This window comes from Doryrhamphus excisus, chromosome 21, assembly GCF_030265055.1.
Source record: "Doryrhamphus excisus isolate RoL2022-K1 chromosome 21, RoL_Dexc_1.0, whole genome shotgun sequence".
NCBI lineage: Eukaryota > Metazoa > Chordata > Actinopteri > Syngnathiformes > Syngnathidae > Doryrhamphus > Doryrhamphus excisus.
The window spans coordinates 5310840-5331773 of NC_080486.1; the positions used below are offsets into that span (position 1 = coordinate 5310840).

General features: G+C 35.5%; 2 protein-coding genes across 3 annotated transcripts in view; both read left to right on the forward strand.

Annotated features, from left to right (window-relative positions):
• sspo (SCO-spondin) overlaps positions 1–15999 on the forward strand; it is a 113181-nt gene extending 97182 nt beyond the window's left edge. The window contains exons 115-118 of the mRNA XM_058060352.1: positions 3620–3680; positions 5627–5757; positions 9740–9890; positions 14413–15999. Of these exons, the coding sequence (XP_057916335.1) occupies positions 3620–3680; positions 5627–5757; positions 9740–9890; positions 14413–14435 (366 nt within the window). The 3' untranslated portion in view covers positions 14436–15999. The remainder of the gene's footprint in view (positions 1–3619; positions 3681–5626; positions 5758–9739; positions 9891–14412) is intronic.
• Positions 16000–18404: 2405 nt separating this feature from the next.
• Positions 18405–20934, forward strand: part of kcnh2b (potassium voltage-gated channel, subfamily H (eag-related), member 2b) — a 274228-nt gene continuing 271698 nt past the window's right edge. For both annotated transcript variants that reach the window (XM_058059603.1, XM_058059604.1), the window contains exon 1: positions 18405–18976. In XM_058059603.1, coding sequence (XP_057915586.1) covers positions 18901–18976 — 76 coding nt within the window. In that variant the 5' untranslated portion in view covers positions 18405–18900. The remainder of the gene's footprint in view (positions 18977–20934) is intronic.

Below are 20934 nucleotides of genomic sequence, written 5' to 3' on the forward strand. Positions count from 1 at the left end.
TGGAAGGGATGAAAGGATAGAATTATATACAGGAGAAATGTGTTATTGTGTTGGCTTCCCTCCCTTCTCTGTCCAGAATGTGTACATTTCTGCCCTCAAAAGAATGCTGTTTCTCTTTGAGATGCAGTCTTGACCTGAAGAGTTAGTCCGTCTGTGTTGTGACACGCGTCTGCTGAGGGGAAATGTGGAAATCTGTGCATTCCTCACTGCACTGTACAGCATATACAGTACAGCAGATTGTTTTAAATACCGTTACTCATGTATTTACTTATCTAAATAACATGGACGAATCTTAAAAATAACATATTCCACAAACCTCACGTACACTCTCTGCTGAAAGTGCTTTAAATGATTGTGTTCATACACTCCTACCCTCTTAGTGAGTTTCTCCCACTACCCTTCAGGGAAGGCCGCAGGCGTTGCAGGAGTGGGAGGAAAAGTCCTCAGGGTGAACGGTTAGGTGTGTCGATGTTTGATAGAATAACGCTGCAAGATGGCTGGAGTTTGAGGCTTGAACCGAGTTCCGGTGTTGGTTGGTTGGTCGGTCGGTAGCTTGCTGTCAGACGTTGAGTCTCAGCATTTCCCGCAGCAGCTATTCTCAGACGGAAGCATCAAGGGAGCACCCGGCCTTTCTTTAGACCACAGTCTGAATCCCTCCTCCTCGTACCTGATTTTTATTATGTCTTTTTATGAGATCACACTGAAGAAAGGACACTTTCATATAAAGTTTATATAACAGTGCAAATGTCATTTGACATCACGTCTCAAAATAACTTCTCACACAACCATTCATGGGCTGCACGGTGGATGAGTGGTTAGCGTGCAGACCACACAGCTAGGAGACTCAAACTAAGGTAAATCCACTAAGAAGTTCTAAAACTTTTATTGATGTTCAATATAGACTTTTTTGCTGAAAACCGATATTATCCGACTCTCAATTCCTGATACCGATATCAACCGATATCGATACCGATATGTGTATAACATGACATATCTCCTGTGATGGAATGAACACATATGTGTTGTATACAATTTTTTTTATATCGGTTTTCATGATTAGGAACAAATCTGATACTGATATCAACTGATATCACATTTTTATTCTGACATCGGTCATCCCTAATTTATTTAAAGGTCTCATTGATATGAGGTTTATATCTTAGAATGTACTTGAGGCAAAAATTGAAAACAAACCAAAAAAAAATCTCTGTGTTGTGTTCCTATGATTTCATTATTATTACGTATTCATATTGGGCTGCACGGTGAGTACTCCGGTTTCATTCCAAAAACATGCTAGGTTAATTAGCGACTCCAAATTGTGCATAGGTATGAATGTGAGTGTGAATGGTTGTTTGTCTATATGTGCCCTGTGATTGGCTGGCGACCAGTCCAGGGTGTACCCCGCCTCTCGCCCGAAGACAGCTGGGATAGGCTCCAGCACCCCCGCGACCCTCGTGAGGAAAAAGCGGTAGAAAATAAATGAATGAATGATTAGGAACAAATCTGATACTGATATCAACTGATATCACATTTTTATGCTGATATCAGACATCCCTAATTTATTTAAAGGTCTCATTGATATGAGGTTTATATTTTAGAATGTACTTTAGGCCAAATAAAAAACAAACCAAAAAGCTAAAAGTAAAAAAAAAATCTCTGTGTCGTGTTACTATTATTTCATTATTATTACGTATTCATATTGGGCTGCACGGTGGGAAAAGTGGTTAGCATGCAGGCCACACAGCTAGGAGACTCAAACTAAGGTAAATCCACTAAGAAGTTATAAAAATTTTATTGATGTTGAATATAGACTTTTTTGCTGAAAACCGATATTATCCGACTCTCAATTCCAACTCTCAATTATCAACCGATACCGATACCGATATGTGTATAACATGACATATCTCCTGTGATGGAATTAACACATATATATGTTGTATACACATTTTTTTTTATATCGGTTTTCATGATTAGGAACAAATCTGATACTAATATCAACCGATATCACATTTTTATGCTGATATCGGACATCACTAATTTATTTAAAGGTCTCATTGATATGAGATTTATATTTTAGAATGTACTTCAGGCAAAAATTAAAAACAAACCCAAAAAAAATCTCTGTGTTGTGTTCCTATGATTTCATTATTATTACGTATTCATATTGGGCTGCACGGTGTTCAAGTGGGCAGGCCTCGCAGCTAGGAGTCCGGTGTTCGATTCCACCCTCGCCCATCTCTGTGTGGAGTTTGCATGTGCTCCCCCGTACACTCCAAGTACTCCGGTTTCTTTCCAAAAACATGCTAGGTTAATTAGCGACTCCAAATTGTCCATAGGTATGAATGTGAGTGTGAATGGTTGTTTGTCTATATGTGCCCTGTGATTGGCTGGCGACCAGTACAGGGTGTACCCCGCCTCTTGGCCGTAGATTGCTGTGATAGGCTCCAGCACCCCCGTGACCCTCGTGAGGATAAGCGGTAGAAAATGAATGAATGAATGGATCGACACCGCAGGCCTCACAGCTAGAAGACCCGAGTTCGATTCCACATTCAGCCATCTCTGCATGCTTGGGTTTTTCTCCGGGTATTCCGGTTTCCTCCCACATTCCAAAAACATGCTAGGTTAATTGGCCAAATTAACCTAGCCAAATTGTCCATAGGTATGAATGTGAGTGTGAATGGTTGTTTGTCTTTATGTGCCCTGTGATTGGCTGGAGACCAGTCCAGGGTGTAAGACAGCTGGGATAGGCTCCAGCACCCCCGTGACCCTCTATTCTAAACTACTGGCAACAAAAGTGAGTACAACATTCATGAAAATGTCCAAACTTAGCCGGAAGTGTCAATATTTAATATGGATACCATTATTTTTCCATAATTTTGGGAATGGATGCAAAGCTTACTTCTGGAGACATCACTTTTACGCACTTGGTGGTGCGTTTAGGGTCCTTATATTGTTGGAATACTGTCCCGAAGGCCTGTTTCTGAAAGAAAGGGACGGTCCTGTGCTTCAGTATGTCACAATACATGTTGACATTCATGTTTTCCTGAAGGAACACAGCACTCATGCAGCCCCATACCAGGAACCACGCTTGGTGTTGGTACTCCTCACCTGGTTGCCACCACACATTTGACATCATCTTGGTCTCATCATGGTTCCAGTAATCCATGTCCTGAGTCTGATCAGTGATCAGTTTCAAAGAGGGTCTCATCCCTCATGTCGAATAATTCTTTTTTTTTCTTCTTTGCCACGAGGTGCCATATTGAACTTCTAGTGACTCGTATGAGTGTGAGAGCGCTAACAGCAAATCCAACACCCCCTCCTCCCCATTCACACCTAACACACTAACGAGTCACATGACCCCAGGGAGGAAAAAATAGCGAATTGGGGCCAATTTGTACAGTTTAACCTAAAGGTGTACTCACTTTTGTTGCCAGGCGGTTCAGACATTAACGGTTGTGTTAATGGGGACTGGGAATTTACATACACATATTGTACAATGGCTAGTTTACATTCTATCAAAGTGCCACTCGCTGTACGAGGTCGGCCGCTTTTGTCGACATCAAATTCAAGATTCATCATTGATCATAACAACTCTAAATGAAGTGCATCCTTCCTTCAGGGAGAAGTTAAAGTAGAGGAACCAGGAAGCTGCTGTCCCATCTGCAGGAAACAGTTTCCGGGTAAGTGACCTGGAATCGCAGCACATTCACATACCGTATATAGCCTATATCAGTGATTCCCAAAGTGTCATGGTGGTACTACAGGTGGGCCATGTGAGGTCATTAAAAATAAGATTCATTTTCGCAAATATTATTTTAAAATTATTTTTATTGTAAAATATTTATTGCGGGCGGCACGGTGGTCTAGGGGTTAGCGCGCAGACCTCACAGCTAGGAGACCAGGGTTCAATCCCACCCTCGGGCATCTCTGTGTGGAGTTTGCATGTTCTCCCCGTGCATGCGTGGGTTTTCTCCGGGTACTCCGGTTTCCTCCCACATTCCAAAAACATGCTAGGTTAATTGGCGACTCCAAATTGTCCATAGGTATGAATGTGAGTGTGAATGGTTGTTTGTCTATATGTGCCCTGTGATTGGCTGGCGACCAGTCCAGGGTGTACCCCGCCTTACGCCCGAAGACAGCTGGGATAGGCTCCAGCACCCCCCGCGACCCTCGTGAGGAAAAGCGGTAGAAAATGAATGAATGAATGAATGAATGAATATTTATTGCGCAACTAAATAAAAAATATTTATAGGCCTAAGTAATAACCTATTGAGTTATTGACCCATCACAATATTTTAGGAACCTTATACAGTTTATGATTGGAACGTAGCTCTCTGGTCATCATGCCAGTCTTGAATGCAGTTATGAAAAGTATGAAAATTAATTCTGTCTCGTGTGTAGCGCAAAAGTTTGGGCTTCCCTTATCCCCCTGCTTTCATTTCAATCCTGGATAATAATAATAATAATAATAATAATAATAATAATAATAATAATAATAATAATAATAATAATAATAATAATAATAATAATAATAATAATAATAATAATAATAATAATAATAATAATAATAATAATAATAATAATAATAATAATATTTATTAAATATAAAATAATATTATATATGTAAATAATATTTTTTGTATTTGTATTATTATTATCATATTATATCATTATTATATTATAATAATACAGTATTATTTTAATAATAATAATATAATATATTTATTTTTTATATTTACATTTTATTATATATATTATATACTATTTATATAATATAAATTATATATAATATAATATCTATATTATATAATAATGTCGAAATTATATTATATATATATAATATTATATATTATATATATAATTTAGCAATAATAATAACAATAATAATATTATTATAACAACAATAATAATAATAATAATAATAATACATATAATAATATACCATTATTATTCTTATAATTCTTATGAAAATATTATTATTGTTATTATTATTATAACAATAATAATAATAATAATAATAATATAATAATAATAATATATCATTGTTATTATTATTATAAATATCATAAATATTATTAAAAATAAATATAGTAATAATAATATATCATTGTTATTATTATTATTATTATTATTATTATTATTATTATTATTATTATTATTATTATTATTATTATTATTATTATTATTATTATTATTATTATTATTATTATTATTATTATTAAGGGCTCTGAGAACGCAGCATTTTGTCTATGTACTGTTTATAGGACAAAGGTGGGCCGCAGACATTTTTTAGATTTTCAAGTGGGCCCTGAGTTGGTAAAGTTTGGGAAGCCCTACATCATGGCCTACATCATGGTTCTTGAGATTCTTTGGTGGCTTATTAAGTAGCAGTGCTGCCACAGTGCCCAATTAGCGAGATATTGTCTTATATAACCTTCATTTGGCCTTAAATCTCCTTGCTTCACAAGCGGGGAGGCCACAGTGGTGTCACTTTGCTCCCTAGAAAGAAACTCTCTGGCTCCAGCTCCCATGACTTTGTCACAAATGAAACCAAAAATAGATTCTCCACTTCACAATATTTCCCCTTGCCTTCAACCCACCCTTTGTCTCTGTGTGGAATTGTTAGCCGAAACCGTGCCCGAGTGCCGTCGCTACGTACAGGTCAAGAACATCACCAAGGGAGACTGTCGCCTCGACAACGTGGAGGTCAGCTTCTGCAGGGGGAGATGTCTTTCCAGGACTGATGTCATCTTGGAGGTATGGATCAAATAAATACACACACATACTTGGACAATCTACATGGCAGGGGTGTTGAAAGTTCAGCCTGGGGGCCATTTTGTTATTGTCCTGCACATGTGTAGATGTATAGCACCCCTATAGTCAACCTTAAGTCATTATCAAGTCCAGTTCTTACAGTCACCAATGGAGAATATTACACATTATGTCTTCTCAATGCCTTATATCTTCTATGTTAGTTTATTGAGCCATTTATGCGCTTGAAAATAATAATTAATAAAATATAATAATTAATTAATTAATCATAATGAAATAATAATACATAATATTGTTAATATTATTAATTATATTACTATTAATAATTAATATTACCCAAAATTATATAAAATTAACTTAAATATGCAATTTTTTTCTTAAAGGGGGACTTATTATGCAAATTTTTCTGCCCTTTGTATTGAGTTGTGGACTTCTATAGAGCAGCTACACACAATACCCATTCCTAGTTCTTCCAGGATCTGCACCTATTCAGCTGTATTTCTTTGGATTTCATGATTCCGGCAAAAATGGTCCGTTTTAATGTATTCCACCCACAGCCCGCCTCCAGGCACGCCTCCTGCGCTGTGGTTGGTCACGCTGCCGACTGCATAGAAAGACTTCCGGTTTGTGCTGCTAACTTTATAGAAGTTGATAAACGGTATAGGAGTCAGGTATACGTATATGAGTGGTTAGCGTGCAGACCTCGCAGCTAAGAGACCCGGGTTCAATTCCACCCTCAGCTATCTCTGTGTGGAGTTTGCATGTTCTCCCCGTGCATGCGCGGGTTTTCTCCGGGTACTCCGGTTTCCTCCCACATTCCAAAAACATGCTAGGTTAATTAGCGACTCCAAATTGTCCATAGGTATGAATGTGAGTGTGAATGGTTGTTTGTCTCTATGTGCCCTGTGATTGGCTGGCGACCAATCCAGGGTGTATGGGGTCTCGCCTGAAGACAGCTGGGATAGGCTCCAGCACACCTGTGACCCTCATGAGGATAAGCTGTAGAAAATGAATGAACTAATGTTTGTCAGTAGCTTGAAAATCGTTAGCGATAAAGCCATCCTGTATATTACAAAAATTATAAGTATATCCCAAAGTTTTTGATGGGGTAATTATACTCATCGAATGTGCATATTATGACATCACAAGATGTCATAATACAGATACCGGCTCATCAAAATGTCTGATCCACTTGTGATACTGTTCCTCATCTCTCAAGCAAACCTAGCCATCATCATTATCACTTTTCACTGTCTCAACTGCTATTGTTACATAGCGTTATCTATATATCTTGTTATCATCAAGCAGTAGAAAATGAATGAATGAATGAGTCAGGTATAGGATCAGAACTGGACAGTTTCTCAAGGAAACCTTAGGGTACTTAGGGTTTTCTACATTATCTAATGTGTTTTGTGGGACTACCAGTGTGTAACAAACTCGGATCGAGCTACTAATTGTGGGGCAAAAAGACTATGAGGAACCCCACTTCCTGTATGCACACTCTATAATGCTACACAGACAAGCGCTTTTGCTCCATGACTTAATAAACAAATTAAACACACTTAGGCATAATCAATATGTGGATCTGTCACTGTGTCTTCCTCCAACGCTAACTTTTGGAAAAGTTACCGTGATCAGCAAATGCATGACTCCAAACGATCATCTGTTCAAAGTGGTTCCACACAAACCCTCCGTTAACATGGCTGCTAAATGGGGCACACACACCATTTAGGTGTGGAGTCACTGGGGATCTAAAAATAGATGTGTTGATTAGTGCACGTGGCGGAGAATGCTGGTGGGGTCACGTGTTGAGCTTGTTAAAGCTTCCGTTTTGCCTCCTTGCCTTTTCTGCCTTTTTGTTGTATTCTTCTTTCTTCTCTCGCAAGACGGCAAAGACAGAAGCACATCACCATGGCGACTTTGTTCTCTTTTGGCATCCATACATCTCCGCTGTGTAAAAATAGACTCAGTCATGCCGGGAGATTAGTAAAAATAAACATCAGCTGAGCCAAATGTGTCATTACCTACTGTTACTGTGGCAACGGGGCATGGTAACAACTCGGGGTGCTCCCTTCAGGGTTTTATGTTGTCGATATCGATCATATGGATGAAGTGTCATTTTTTGGATGTATCCATGATGAGTGCTATTGGCCAGGGTTGCCGTGTATGGGAGAAAAGTTTGGACAATATCCATATAATCCATATAATTTCCATATAATAACAGCCCTAGTCCACTAACCTTTATTATATGGAGAATGGCTCATTTTGTTTGTGTTTTTCTGAGCAAAAACGGTAAAATCATTGAATCAAATGGCCATTTAGAGGGTTAAAATAATACAAATATTTACATGTTTACATGTTACAGAGAAGAAATGGTCACACTAAAAAGATGGTTTGATGATAATAGATTGTCCTTGAACCTAAATAAAACTAAAATCATGCTGTTTGCTAACAGCAGAAAGGACACACACCAGCAAATACAAATAGACGGTGTGGACATTGAAAGGGTGAAGGAAAATACATTTCTGGCGATCACAATCAATAAAAATATGACCTGGAAACCTCATATTACAAATATACAACATAATGTGGCCAGAAATATTTCAATATTGAACAAAGCAAAATTTGTTCTCAATCAGAAATCACTCCACACTCTTTATTGCTCTCTGGTTCTACCATATCTTACTTATTGTGTGGAAATATGGGCTACTAACTATAAAAGCAATCTTCACTCACTAAATGTACTGCAAAAAAGGTCAGTAAGGATAATTCATAATGCTGCCTACAGAGAACATACTAACTCCTTATTTCTAAAATCACAAATACTTCAACTTGCTGATATAGTTCATCTTCAAACAGCTAAAATAATGCATAAGGCTAAAAATAACCAATTAGCTAAAAATGTCATCCAATACTTCTCTACAAGAGAGGAGAAATATGATCTCAGGGAAGAAGTACATTTGAAACACTTATATGCTAGGACTACGTTAAAAAGCCATAGCATTTCAGTATGTGGAATCAAACTTTGGAAACTAAAAACAAAACTAAAAACAAAAACTAAACTAAACAAAACTAAAAACAAAACTAAAAAAAACTAAAAACAAAACTAAAAACAAAAACTAAACTAAACTAAACTAAACTAAACTAAACTAAACTAAACTAAACTAAACTAAACTAAACTAAACTAAACTAAACTAAACTAAACTAAACTAAACTAAACTAAACTAAACTAAAAACAAAACTAAAAACAAAACTAAAAACAAAAACTAAACTAAACTAAACTAAACTAAACTAAACTAAACTAAACTAAACTAAACTAAACTAAACTAAACTAAACTAAACTAAACTAAACAAAAAAACAAAACTAAAAACAAACAAAAACTAAACTAAACTAAACTAAACTAAACACAAAACTAAACTAAACTAAACTAAACACAAAACAAAACAAAACAAAACAAAACAAAACAAAACAAAAACAAAAACAAAAACTAAACTAAACTAAACTAAACTAAACTAAACTAAACTAAACTAAACTAAACTAAACTAAACTAAACTAAACTAAACTAAACTAAAAACAAACAAAAACTAAACTAAACTAAACTAAACTAAACACAAAACAAAACTAAAAACAAACAAAAACTAAACTAAACTAAACTAAAACTAAACTGAACAAATGTAACAGTTACTGCTTGTAAAAGTACCAGATGGAGGGGTAGGATTTAATAAGCTTTGCTTCTTCCTACTCCTTTTGGACATGTGGAACTGTGAACTGATTATGTGATGCATTCAATTGTAATCTGATGCATGTTCAAATGAAATAAAACCATTACCATTATTACCATTATTACCATATTACCATTATTACCATTGATTATGTTTGTACAATACAACTAATACAACCAATAAGAATTCCCTCTCAGTCAAACTTTTCTTCAACTTTGCTTCACTTGTCTGTCTCTCCATCAAGGAGCCGTACTTGAGTTCCGTGTGCGATTGCTGCAGTTACCGCCTGGACCCCGACAACCCCGTCCGCTTTCTCAACCTGCAGTGTGACAGCGGTGAGAGCGAGCCGGTCGTCCTGCCTGTCATACACAGCTGCGAATGCACCAGCTGCCAAGGTGAGGCGAAGCCAGACATTTGAATGGACATCTCATATTTCATTGTGAGGCGCCCGGATTTAGATAAATGTAAAATCCTAGCATGCCGCACATGGCAGAATTCCACACATGGCGGAATTCATCAATACCAGCACGGAAACCTCCTGAGATCCAGACGTATGTTTATATATACGAGGTGTACTAGTTATATTACACTTACTGTTCGCTACTGTTTTCAACTAGCTATGTTACATTCACTGTTCAGTACAACTAGCCGTGTTACATTCACTGTTCAGTACTGTTTAGCTAGTTATCTTACACCCATTGTTCAGCACCCTTTAACTAGCCATGTTACATTCACTATTCAGTACAACTAGCCATGTTACATTCACTGTTCAGTACTGTTTAACTTGTTATCTTACACTCATTAACTAACACCCTTTAACTAGCCATATTACATTCACTATTCAGTATTGTTTTCAACTAGCTATATTACATTTGCTGTTCAGTACAACTAGCCATGTAACACTCACTGTTCAGTACAACTAGCCATGTTACATTCACTGTTCAGTACTGTTTTCAACTAGCTATATTACATTTACTGTTCAGTACAACTAGCCATGTTACATTCACTGTTCAGTACTGTTTTCAACTAGCTATATTACATTTACTGTTCAGTACAACTAGCCATGTTACATTCACTGTTCAGCACTGTTTAACTAGCCATATTACATTCACTATTCCGTGTTGTTTTCAACTAGCTATATTACATGTACTGTTCAGTACAACTAGCCATGTAACACTCACTGTTCAGCACTGTTTAACTAGCCATGTTACATTCACTATTCAGTATTGTTTTCAACTAGCTATATTACATTTGCTGTTCAGTACAACTAGCCATGTTACATTCACTGTTCAGTACTGTTTAGCTAGTTATCTTACACCCATTGTTCAGCACCCTTTAACTAGCCATATTACATTTACTATTCCGTATTGTTTTCAACTAGCTATATTACATTTGCTGTTCAGTACAACTAGCCATGTTACACTCACTGTTCAATACAACTAGCCATGTTACATTCACTATTCAGTACAACTAGCCATGTTACATTCACTGTTCAGAACTGTTTAACTAGTTATCTTACACTCATTGTTCAGCACCCTTTAACTAGCCATATTACATTCACTATTCAGCACTGTTTAACTAGCTGTCTTACAGTCACTGTCCAGCACTGTTTAACTAGCTGTCTTACAGTCACTGTCCAGCACTGTTTAACTAGCCATGTTACATTCACTATTCGGTACTGTTTAACTACCAATGTTACATTCACTGTTCGGTACTGTTTAACTAGCCATGTTACATTCACTGTTCAGTGCAACTAGCCATGTTACAATCACTGTTCAGCACTGTTTAACTAGTTATCTTACATTCACTGTCGAGCACTGTTTAACTAGCCATGTTATATTCACTGTTTGGTATTGTTTAACTAGCCATGTTACATTCAATGTTCAGTACAACTAGCCATGTTACATTCACTGTCCAGCACTGTTTAACTAGCCATGTTACATTCACTATTCGGCACTGTTTAACTAGCCATGTTACATTCACAGTTAAGCACTTTTTAACTAGTTCTCTTACAGTTACTGTTTGGTACTGTTTAACTAGCCATGTTACATTTGTTGTTCAGTACAACTGGCCATGTTACATTCACTATTGTGTACTGTTTTCGACTAGACATATTACAGTCACTGTCCAGCACTGGTTAACTAGTCATGTTACATTCACTATTCGGTACTGTTTAACTAGCCATGTTACATTCAATGTTTGGCTCTGTTTAAGTAGTTATATTACATTCACTATTTGTGATTGTTTAACTAGCCATATTACAGTCACTGTTCGGCACTGTTTAACTAGTTATCTTACAGTTACTGTTCGGTACTGTTTAACTAGCCATGTTACATTCACTGCCCAGCCCTGCTTAACTAGCCATGTTACATTTACTGTTCTGCACTGTTTAACCAGCCATGTTACATTCACTGTCCGGCGCCTTTTAACTGGCCATGTTACATTCACTGTCCAGCACTGTTTAACTAGCCATGTTACATTCACTGTTCAGTACAACTAGCCATGTTACATTCACTGTCCAGCACTGTTTAACTAGTTATCTTACACTAGTCTTACAGTCTTACAGTCTTATTAGAACGTATTGATGAGCACTGTTTGGAAAAAGCATTTATTTAATCAAAAGTTAAAAAAAATATCCCGTGTACAGTCATCCCTCCTTTATCACGGTTAATTTATTCCAGACCAGTGAATTTCAAAGTAGGATTCAATATTAATAAATGGAATATTTTTGGAGTTAGAGCATAGAAAACCTGTTTATGACTTTGTAAATACTGGTTTTAACATTATTAGAGCCCTTTAGACGTGAAATAAGAGTTTATTATGTAGTGCGAAAGAAAAACAAAGAAGCCAAACACTTACCACTTCCACACAGAATGGGAGGAGACTTTTTTTTCACTCGATCTCAGCTGTGGTCAGTCTCCACACAGTGTGAAATAATTCTTTGAATAAACACGATAACAACACATTGGAGTTGTGTCAGGGGTTCTTTAGCGTCATCTGTTACGCTTTTGTTTAGTAATTCTTTCACTAAGAGTCGGATTGGCTGAAAGGTTTTGTCCACAGTCAATTGCCCAACACTTCCATTTCCACTCATCCGCCGCTTTCATGCAGCCTCACTGGAACGTATGTCCGCCCGAGTCCGCCATCAATAATTCAATCACAGATCCCACCTCCGATTGCGTAAGATAATTGGATGTAGCCGGGGTACGACGCGGAGTATCCCCCAGCTCAAATTCCCTTCTCAGTGCTACAATCCCATGGACACCACGTCTGACGGATTTGGTCGCTATGGCAATGAGTCTTTGACACACGCGCACATGCCAGCTGCCTTGGCGTGATATATTATGTGAGTGCTTGTCTTCTAGTGCGGATGATTCACACTGCTCCGTTCTTCGGGTCCCGTCGGTGCTCTTTTGTGACATGTAATTATCCCACGTTCATCTGCAATTCAACAATCCATGATGTTGTTTAGGGTAGAAACCCCCCACGTGCATGCAATGAAAGAAGATATACTTTAGAGCCATGGTTCTTAACTTGTGGATTTGGACCCAAAAGTGGCTCGTGGATGCAGCTTGGGTGGGTCACAGACAGGTGGTCGAAAATATATATAAAAATATGAGCAACATATTAGCCATCTTCTTCCTTGGTATACAGGTTTATACTGTAGATTGCACAGAAAGGTGATTTAAAAAACACACACAATATAAAACAATATAAAATTTCAATTAAAAATAAGTGTAAAAAAAATAAAAATAAATAAAAGATACTAAATAAAATAAATAAAAGATAACAATAAAATATTTGACTTAAATAGAAGTGTTAAAAAAATGATGCAAATAAATAAAAAGGACTTAAAAATGTAAGAAATAATTTCTAAAAAAATGCCTTACATAAAATTTTAAATATAAAAAATATACAAATTAAAAATACAAATGACAAATTACATAAAAATGTAAATACATACAAATAAAAATTACTTCAATAAAACATAGAACAAACAACAGAAGCTTAAAAACAAATAAAAATAAAAATGACTTAAAGTGTAGAAATATTTAAAAACAAATACAAATGGAAATTACTTAAAAAGTGTACAAAAATCAAAATAAATAAAAATCTAAATGACTTAAATGTGTAAATACAATTAAAAATGACTTAAATAAAAACAAAAGCTTAAAAACCTGAAAGTGTGAAACATTATAAATAAAAATAAAAAGTGTAAACTTCAAGTGTAAAAAATATTTAAAATAAATAAAAATAAAATTGACTTAAATAAAAGTGCAAAAAAGAATACATATAAATAAAAATGACTTAAAGAAAAGAGTAAAAAATAAAAATAAAAATGATTTAAATAAAACAAAAAAAATTTTAAGTGTAAAAAATATTTTTAAAAATACAAATTTTAAATATGTTAAGTGTAAAAAATGATCAGTGAAGCATAAAAACATAAACATGTAAAACTGGTGTCTTTTGTGGACAGTGGATTATGTATGGTGTACATTTTACAAATTTCCCCACTGAGGGACGAATAAAGGCATATCTTAATCTTTTACGTGTTAATTATTACTGACTTATGGTGAATGAAATGTGTTTTTTGCCCAATTTTAGAGAAAAAAAATAACACGCAAACACATATTGATGCTAACAATGGCTATATTTACGTACTTACGGCTACTACGTAGCCAAGATGGCGACTATTGAGGGTGGTAAGTTCCATCACCACACGTTTGTCGTACAACATCCCGGGTACAGATGTACGGCTCTGTACTGCATTGTACTGTCAGTCTCAGTGTCAAAGTATCAACACACTTATGCACTCAAAACGCTCAGTTGAAGTACGGAGGTGCAGCAACTGAAACACAGGCTGTGTTTCCACTTCCTCCTGCTCATCGCTGCTCTGTTATTCCTCTTCATTCACAGGAGGTGACCTGTCCAGACGATGAGGACGTGTAAGGAGAGTCCCAGCCACATTTTCAATGTGCGTCCAAACCAACCAAGTACACAGAAACCTGTATTAGAGGGAATGGATGAATCAAACCACACATCAAACCCTCTTTAGTCCTTAGTCATTATATGACTTCATACTTTAAACGTCTTATTCTTTGTCTTGTATAAACTTTTTATACTCTATTTTTATAATATTAAAGGGCCTGTGATCTATTCTAAATACACTTAGGTAGACAGATCATCAAGTCCTGGTCCACTATGATTTTTACAGACTATAATGTGCCCGCATAAGTTAATATGGACCTACATGATCCACTTTCCTTTGCATTTTGCATTTGTGACAGCTCAATTAACTATTTACAACTTTGACATTTAGAGCTAAAATGTGCATGTGCATGTGTATGTGTGTGTGTGTGTGTGTGTGTGTGTCCGTGTGCATGCGGTACAATGTCCCTACAATGCGTAACCTTCTGCACGCTACACTCCTCCATGCTCCTCCACTTCCTGTGTGTTAATACACGGTATTTATGCCACCTTGTGGCTGTTTAGATAGCTTAAAACTGCTTGAAAAAATATATAAAAATATATAAAAATTGTATAAAAGTATGTTCTTCCATCATCGCCTCTCGTGCAAAAAAATGTTTTTATGGAACCATTGAGAAGTTTTGTGGTTGACTATAACATATTAGTCAAAAGACAAAGATATACAGTATGTTGTATTCTGGTCACTAGGCATCATTAGGCGGCATTAGATTACCATCTTACTGTATCGTCCCTTGATAAACTGAAAAAAAAGTTCTCCTCCCATTCAGTGTGGAAGTGGTAAGTTTTTTAAACCATGTAAGTTTAGAATACAGTAAATGAATTGGATCCCCTAGGAATGGGATGTAATAATAGGAGTACAAAGGCCCCACACTACCGCCACCATATTTTACTGTTGCTATGATGTTTTTTTTCTGAAATGCGAAATGTAATGGGACACTTCCAAAAAGTTCAACTTTTGTCTCATCAGACAACAAAAGATTTTCCCTAAGGTCTTTTGGATCATCAAGATTTTTCCTGGCAAAATTGAGTCAAGCCTTAATTTTGTTTTTGTTCAAAAGTGGTTTTGGTCTTGAGACTCTGCCATGCAGGCCGTTTTTGCCCGGTGTATTTCTTATAGTGGAGTCATGAACACTGAGGAAAGTGCAGTTGTGGGGTCTTTTGTGACCTCTTGGTTGAGTGGTTGCATTCTTGGGAAGGTTCACCAAGTTTTTTTTCCCCATATGTAAATAATGGCTCTCATTGTAGTTTGCTGGAGTCCTAAAACATCCTAAATATTCATAGAAAGTAAACTTCCTGGGTTTTAAATTTTATATAGGCAGTTGCAGTGGTATGTTAACATAAGCGGGCACTTCTGGACATACTGGACCAGGACTTGGTGGACATAGATGGTTCACATACACATAAACAGAGCAAGAATCAATAAAGATAAAGCATTTGTACACATACAGTATGTTATATGATGTCATTTCATATTAAGTGTTGATAGTTCAAGCACAACTATTACATGATGACGTGTTAAATAAAGGTATAGCCACATTTGTACTATCATCATAAATTCCACGTGATATTCCTGTGATCCATACCAAGAGATCTCCCACATCCTCTACCCCCTCTTGACCCCTCTACTCCTCCCCCCTCGCTGTCTTCTTGACTAAATAAGGCTGTTGAAGAGGGGGTCCTGCCTCCTCTGGCTTTCAGCTAATGCACTGAATACTCCAGTGTGTAATAAGAGCGGGAACTGATGCATTTTTAATTCATACTAAAATGTCACGTTTTGACAAATAGATCTTCAGGCCTCGTCTAACTACGAGGCTGTAATCCATCACCTTTTTCTAATCATTAAAGCCGTGATCACTGGAAGAAGAAGAAGAAGAAAGGGGTGGGGGGGGGAGTGCATTCATGATGCCGTGCAGGTCATTTTGATCAATGCCGTGCACTTTTTGGCCTGTGGATACAAAACAAGGCAGTTTTACTCAATCATAAATAGATAAGGAAATGAATGATGCAACTTCTTGTGGATGGACTATTAACCAATCGGATCACTTTGCTTAATTACAAAATATTAAATATTAAATATGAATAAAAATATTAATTAGATAATGAAATTAATATAATTATATTATATTAATAAAAATATATAATAATAATAAAATTAATAATAATAACAATAATAATAATATATTATATTAATAAAATATAATTAATATAAAAATAAAAATATAATTCACAGTTAATTGTACTGTATTCTGCTTTAATATATTTTATTACCTGGGGGAGCAAATGTCACCAATTGGATGAAATCATCTTGTAACTCTTCAATTCCTGAAGTGCCGCATAGAAAACAATTTAATTATTTTTCTAACAAATGCACCACAAGGTGGCGCTGTTTTAAACCCCAATATGGTAAGTGTTATTAATAAAATATAATATATGATAGTAATAATTAATCAGTGTTCCAACATAGCCATTCACTAACTCTTCTATCTAGGGTGGCTCCCCCAAAAAGCCAAAGAAAAAGCAAAAAATATATTATGTTGTTATTTGACTACAACTAGTGTTGTTATGTCTGTTGTTATTAATTAAATGTGTTTTACTATTAATTAATTCATATTCAGAGTCGAGATGCGTGTGGTGAGAATGTTGTGCTGTAATTGCGTTATATCCGACAGTCAATGAAGGCACCATCGCAAGCCTGACGGGAGGGAAACCCCACGCTGTGACGTAATGCAGAGCTCGTGAGGTGACTTAATTCTTAATGCAGCAATACACACGCCATGTTTATCTCCTATACGGCTGCTTTTTCTTTTACTCATACTTCTATAAAACGATAGAATCCTTCCCTACAGCGTCAAATTAACCCCTCGTTTAAAGAGCACGGATTAATATTCCAAACACCGGAAACAGCAGACGTTTTGATGGAGAAACAAGCCATGGAACCACAATGGACCCCTCCTGCGATGCCTTATAAATGTTTAACACATATGAAACAACACTTTAAACGTCCTAAAGAAGTGTCATATTCATTTTTATGCTTGAATTTCACCTAGTCTGTCCCAAAGTGACAAATATTAAACGTTTTGGTTGTCATGTGACAGTTATGGTCATTGCAGGCTATAGCTTCCCCAAAATGGCCGCCTGTCAGGTAAGCTAGCTTTTTTTTGTTTTTGTTTTTTTAGCCATTTAAAGGTCATTTTAAAGCAATTTAATAATTCTAATACTTTAATAAGGTGTCAAATATTATAATTAAATTGTTGTTAAATTGTGTGTATTTATTCTGTGCATTCATATAAAACAAGCTGCTAGCATTAAAATAGGCAAGCCTGGTGTAATGAATTTGCCATAATTAGCAAAAACGCTAATAACGTAATAATTTTCAGTTTTTCAGTATTTTAAAAAAATAATTTTATGTTATTTGGTTCAATTCAAAGTATATTTTGAGCATAAAAAGTGTCAAGGTATAAAAAAGGCACAATGTAGTGTTTAGAATAATGTAATAATGCATAATACAAACTTTTGCCTGGTTTCGATATCACTAATGAACGATACTGCTTTGGACAAAAAACAAAAAAATTGGGAAAATATGTTTTATTTTTATTGGATTTTTAAATTATTTTTAAAATCACATAACAAGTCAACTTTGTCAAAAAAGTTCAATATTATGAATCACGTCATGATGAAGTATGTAGCAATATCAACAATGTTCTACGCATTGGGGTAGTATCGACGCGGTATCACACTTGGCATCGCTGTAATCGATATTTGAATCAACTATCCCAGAATGATTTTGATATTTTGACATAAAGTGACGTTTTTGGACATTTTTTTAAATCCCGAAAAAGCAGGTGGGGTGGTGCTTTCAGTGAAGGGTTAAAGAGGCGCAGCTTGAGCCGCTGGAGCTCAAATCATCCAGCATAGGAGGAGGAAGAGGAGGCGGATTAACACCTCCGACATACTCATCAAAGTGGATTCGGGCTTCTTTCTGGAATGAATATGGATTCATTAAGAAGAATTTGACGCTCCAGCACCAGAAGCCTCCATGGACGGACGCAACCACAGCGACGCTCCCCGGGTCCGCCTCACTGTGGTGCGCCATGAAAGGTGTGTGTGGATGATCCACTGAGGGAAGGAAATATCACCTGACAAGCTCCCTCCTCCCTCCCCACCAGCACCGACACGGAGCAGAGGTGGGGGGGACACAAGCGCACACACACCGTCGCTGCCCGCATCTTGTCAACGGGAGGCACTGAACGCCTCACAGCTGCGGTGCGTTTCTAGGAAGGACGCAACTTTGTCTTTACAACTGTTACATCGTGTCGCTTCCTTTTTGGTACCGCGAAGACTGGACCCAGCAGTCTGGGAAGAAAAAAAAAAGTCCAGTAAAAGTCTTGGTAAAGTCCCGGGGCCACTGCATCGAAGATGCCGGTCCGGAGAGGCCATGTGGCTCCTCAGAACACCTTCCTGGACACCATCATCAGGAAATTCGACAGTCAAAGTAAGTTCTTTCTGTGTTTGTCCACTAATGATATTTCATAGTTTTCAAGTATTGGTGTATTGGACCATTTTTTTTAGTTTTTTAAATTATTTTCTAACTACATTTATTTTATTTATATATTATTATGTATTTAAATATTATATAATAATTATATTATATTATATTTAGGACTGTTTTAGGACTGTTTTTTAAACAAAAATATATATATTTAAAATATATTATATATTATATATATTTATTTTTTATTATATTATTTACATATTATTATATATTATATATTATTATATATTTAAATATTATATAATAATTATATTTTATTATTTTATTATATTATATTTAGGACTGTTTTTTAACAAAAAATAATTATTTTTGAAATTATATTTATATATATTTATATATATTCATATTATTTATTCATTTATATTATATTTATTTTTTATTACATTATTTACATATTATTATATGTGCATCCTAAAAATACTATTCCCAAAAGAAGAGAGCTTGTCTTTACACCAGGGATGTCCAAACAGCTTCTTTTTATTTAACTGGCCCTTGGCATATTCTAAAAATAAAGAATAATGTAATATTAATAAGATATTAAATACATTGGAACACATTTTGTGATTTGTCTGCCTTTAATTTGTTGATCGTGATTACAAACAGTGTTATTTTAGGTAAACAATTCATTTAATCAATATTTATATTGTAACAATATCAGCAAAATAGTATAATTAATTTTTTATTAAATATATATATTTTTAACAAACTCAAATAAATCTTGAAAAATAAACAAAGTAAAGTAAGCAAGAAAAGTAAAAAAAACTACAATTGGTCCTTGGTATCTTCTAAAAATGAAAGAATTCATTATTCACGAGGAAAACATTTGGAGAGCGCAGACCTCCGCCAAGCACCCCCCACATTCCAACCCCCCCTCATAAATATTAGTCCTACATTTATTTTATCTACACGTTTATATTCCGTGACCATGAAAACATACAATAGAAGGCTTTAAATGACATAATGACGTTAGCTGATGGTAGCATGCCAACACTAGCATAATATCGCTTGTTTGTATAAGCGCCTACCTTTGAAAATGAAAATACATTTAAGTTAGTTAGTTATGTTAGTATGCTAACATGCTAACATTATCATGCTAACACTTAGCATGATAGTGCCACATGTTTGTATGAGTGCCTACCCCTGAAAATGACAATAAAAATTGGTAAAATTATGTTAGCAAAATAACATGGTAATGTTAACATGCTAAATTATATAAAAATGCTAACATGTTAATTTTAGCATGCTAACACGAGCATAATTGTATAAGTGCCGACCTCTGAAAATGCCAAAAATATTAGTATAATTATGTTACCATGGTAACATGCTAACATTATCATGCTATCACCTAGCATAATAGTGCCAAGTGTTTATATAAGTGCCTACTTCTGAAAAGTGTAATAATGTTAGCATGCTAACACCTAGCATAATAGTGCCAAGTATAGTGCCTACTCTGAAAAAATGGTAAAATTAGGTTAGCAAAATAACATGCTAATGTTACCATGCTAACCCTCTGGAAATGCTAACAATATTAGTATAATTATTTTATCATGTTAACATTAGCATGTTACAATCTAGTGGTAAGTGCTCAAAATCATATTCATGAAAATCTGTTAGCATATCCTTAGCATGCTAACCCCTGAAAATGCTAAAAATTTCAGTGTAATAATGTTAGCATGCTAACACCTAGCAAAATAAATAATAAATAAATAATAAATAAAAACTGTGACAAGCATGTTACAATCTTGTGGTATAAGTGCTCAAATTCATATTCATGAAAATCGCAAAAAACTGTAGTGCTCATGTTATGTCCCTGCAATGCTGGCATGCTAATGTTAGCATGCTAACACTTAGCATAATAATCTACTTATGAAAATAGCTAGTTTGAACAGGAAGTCACT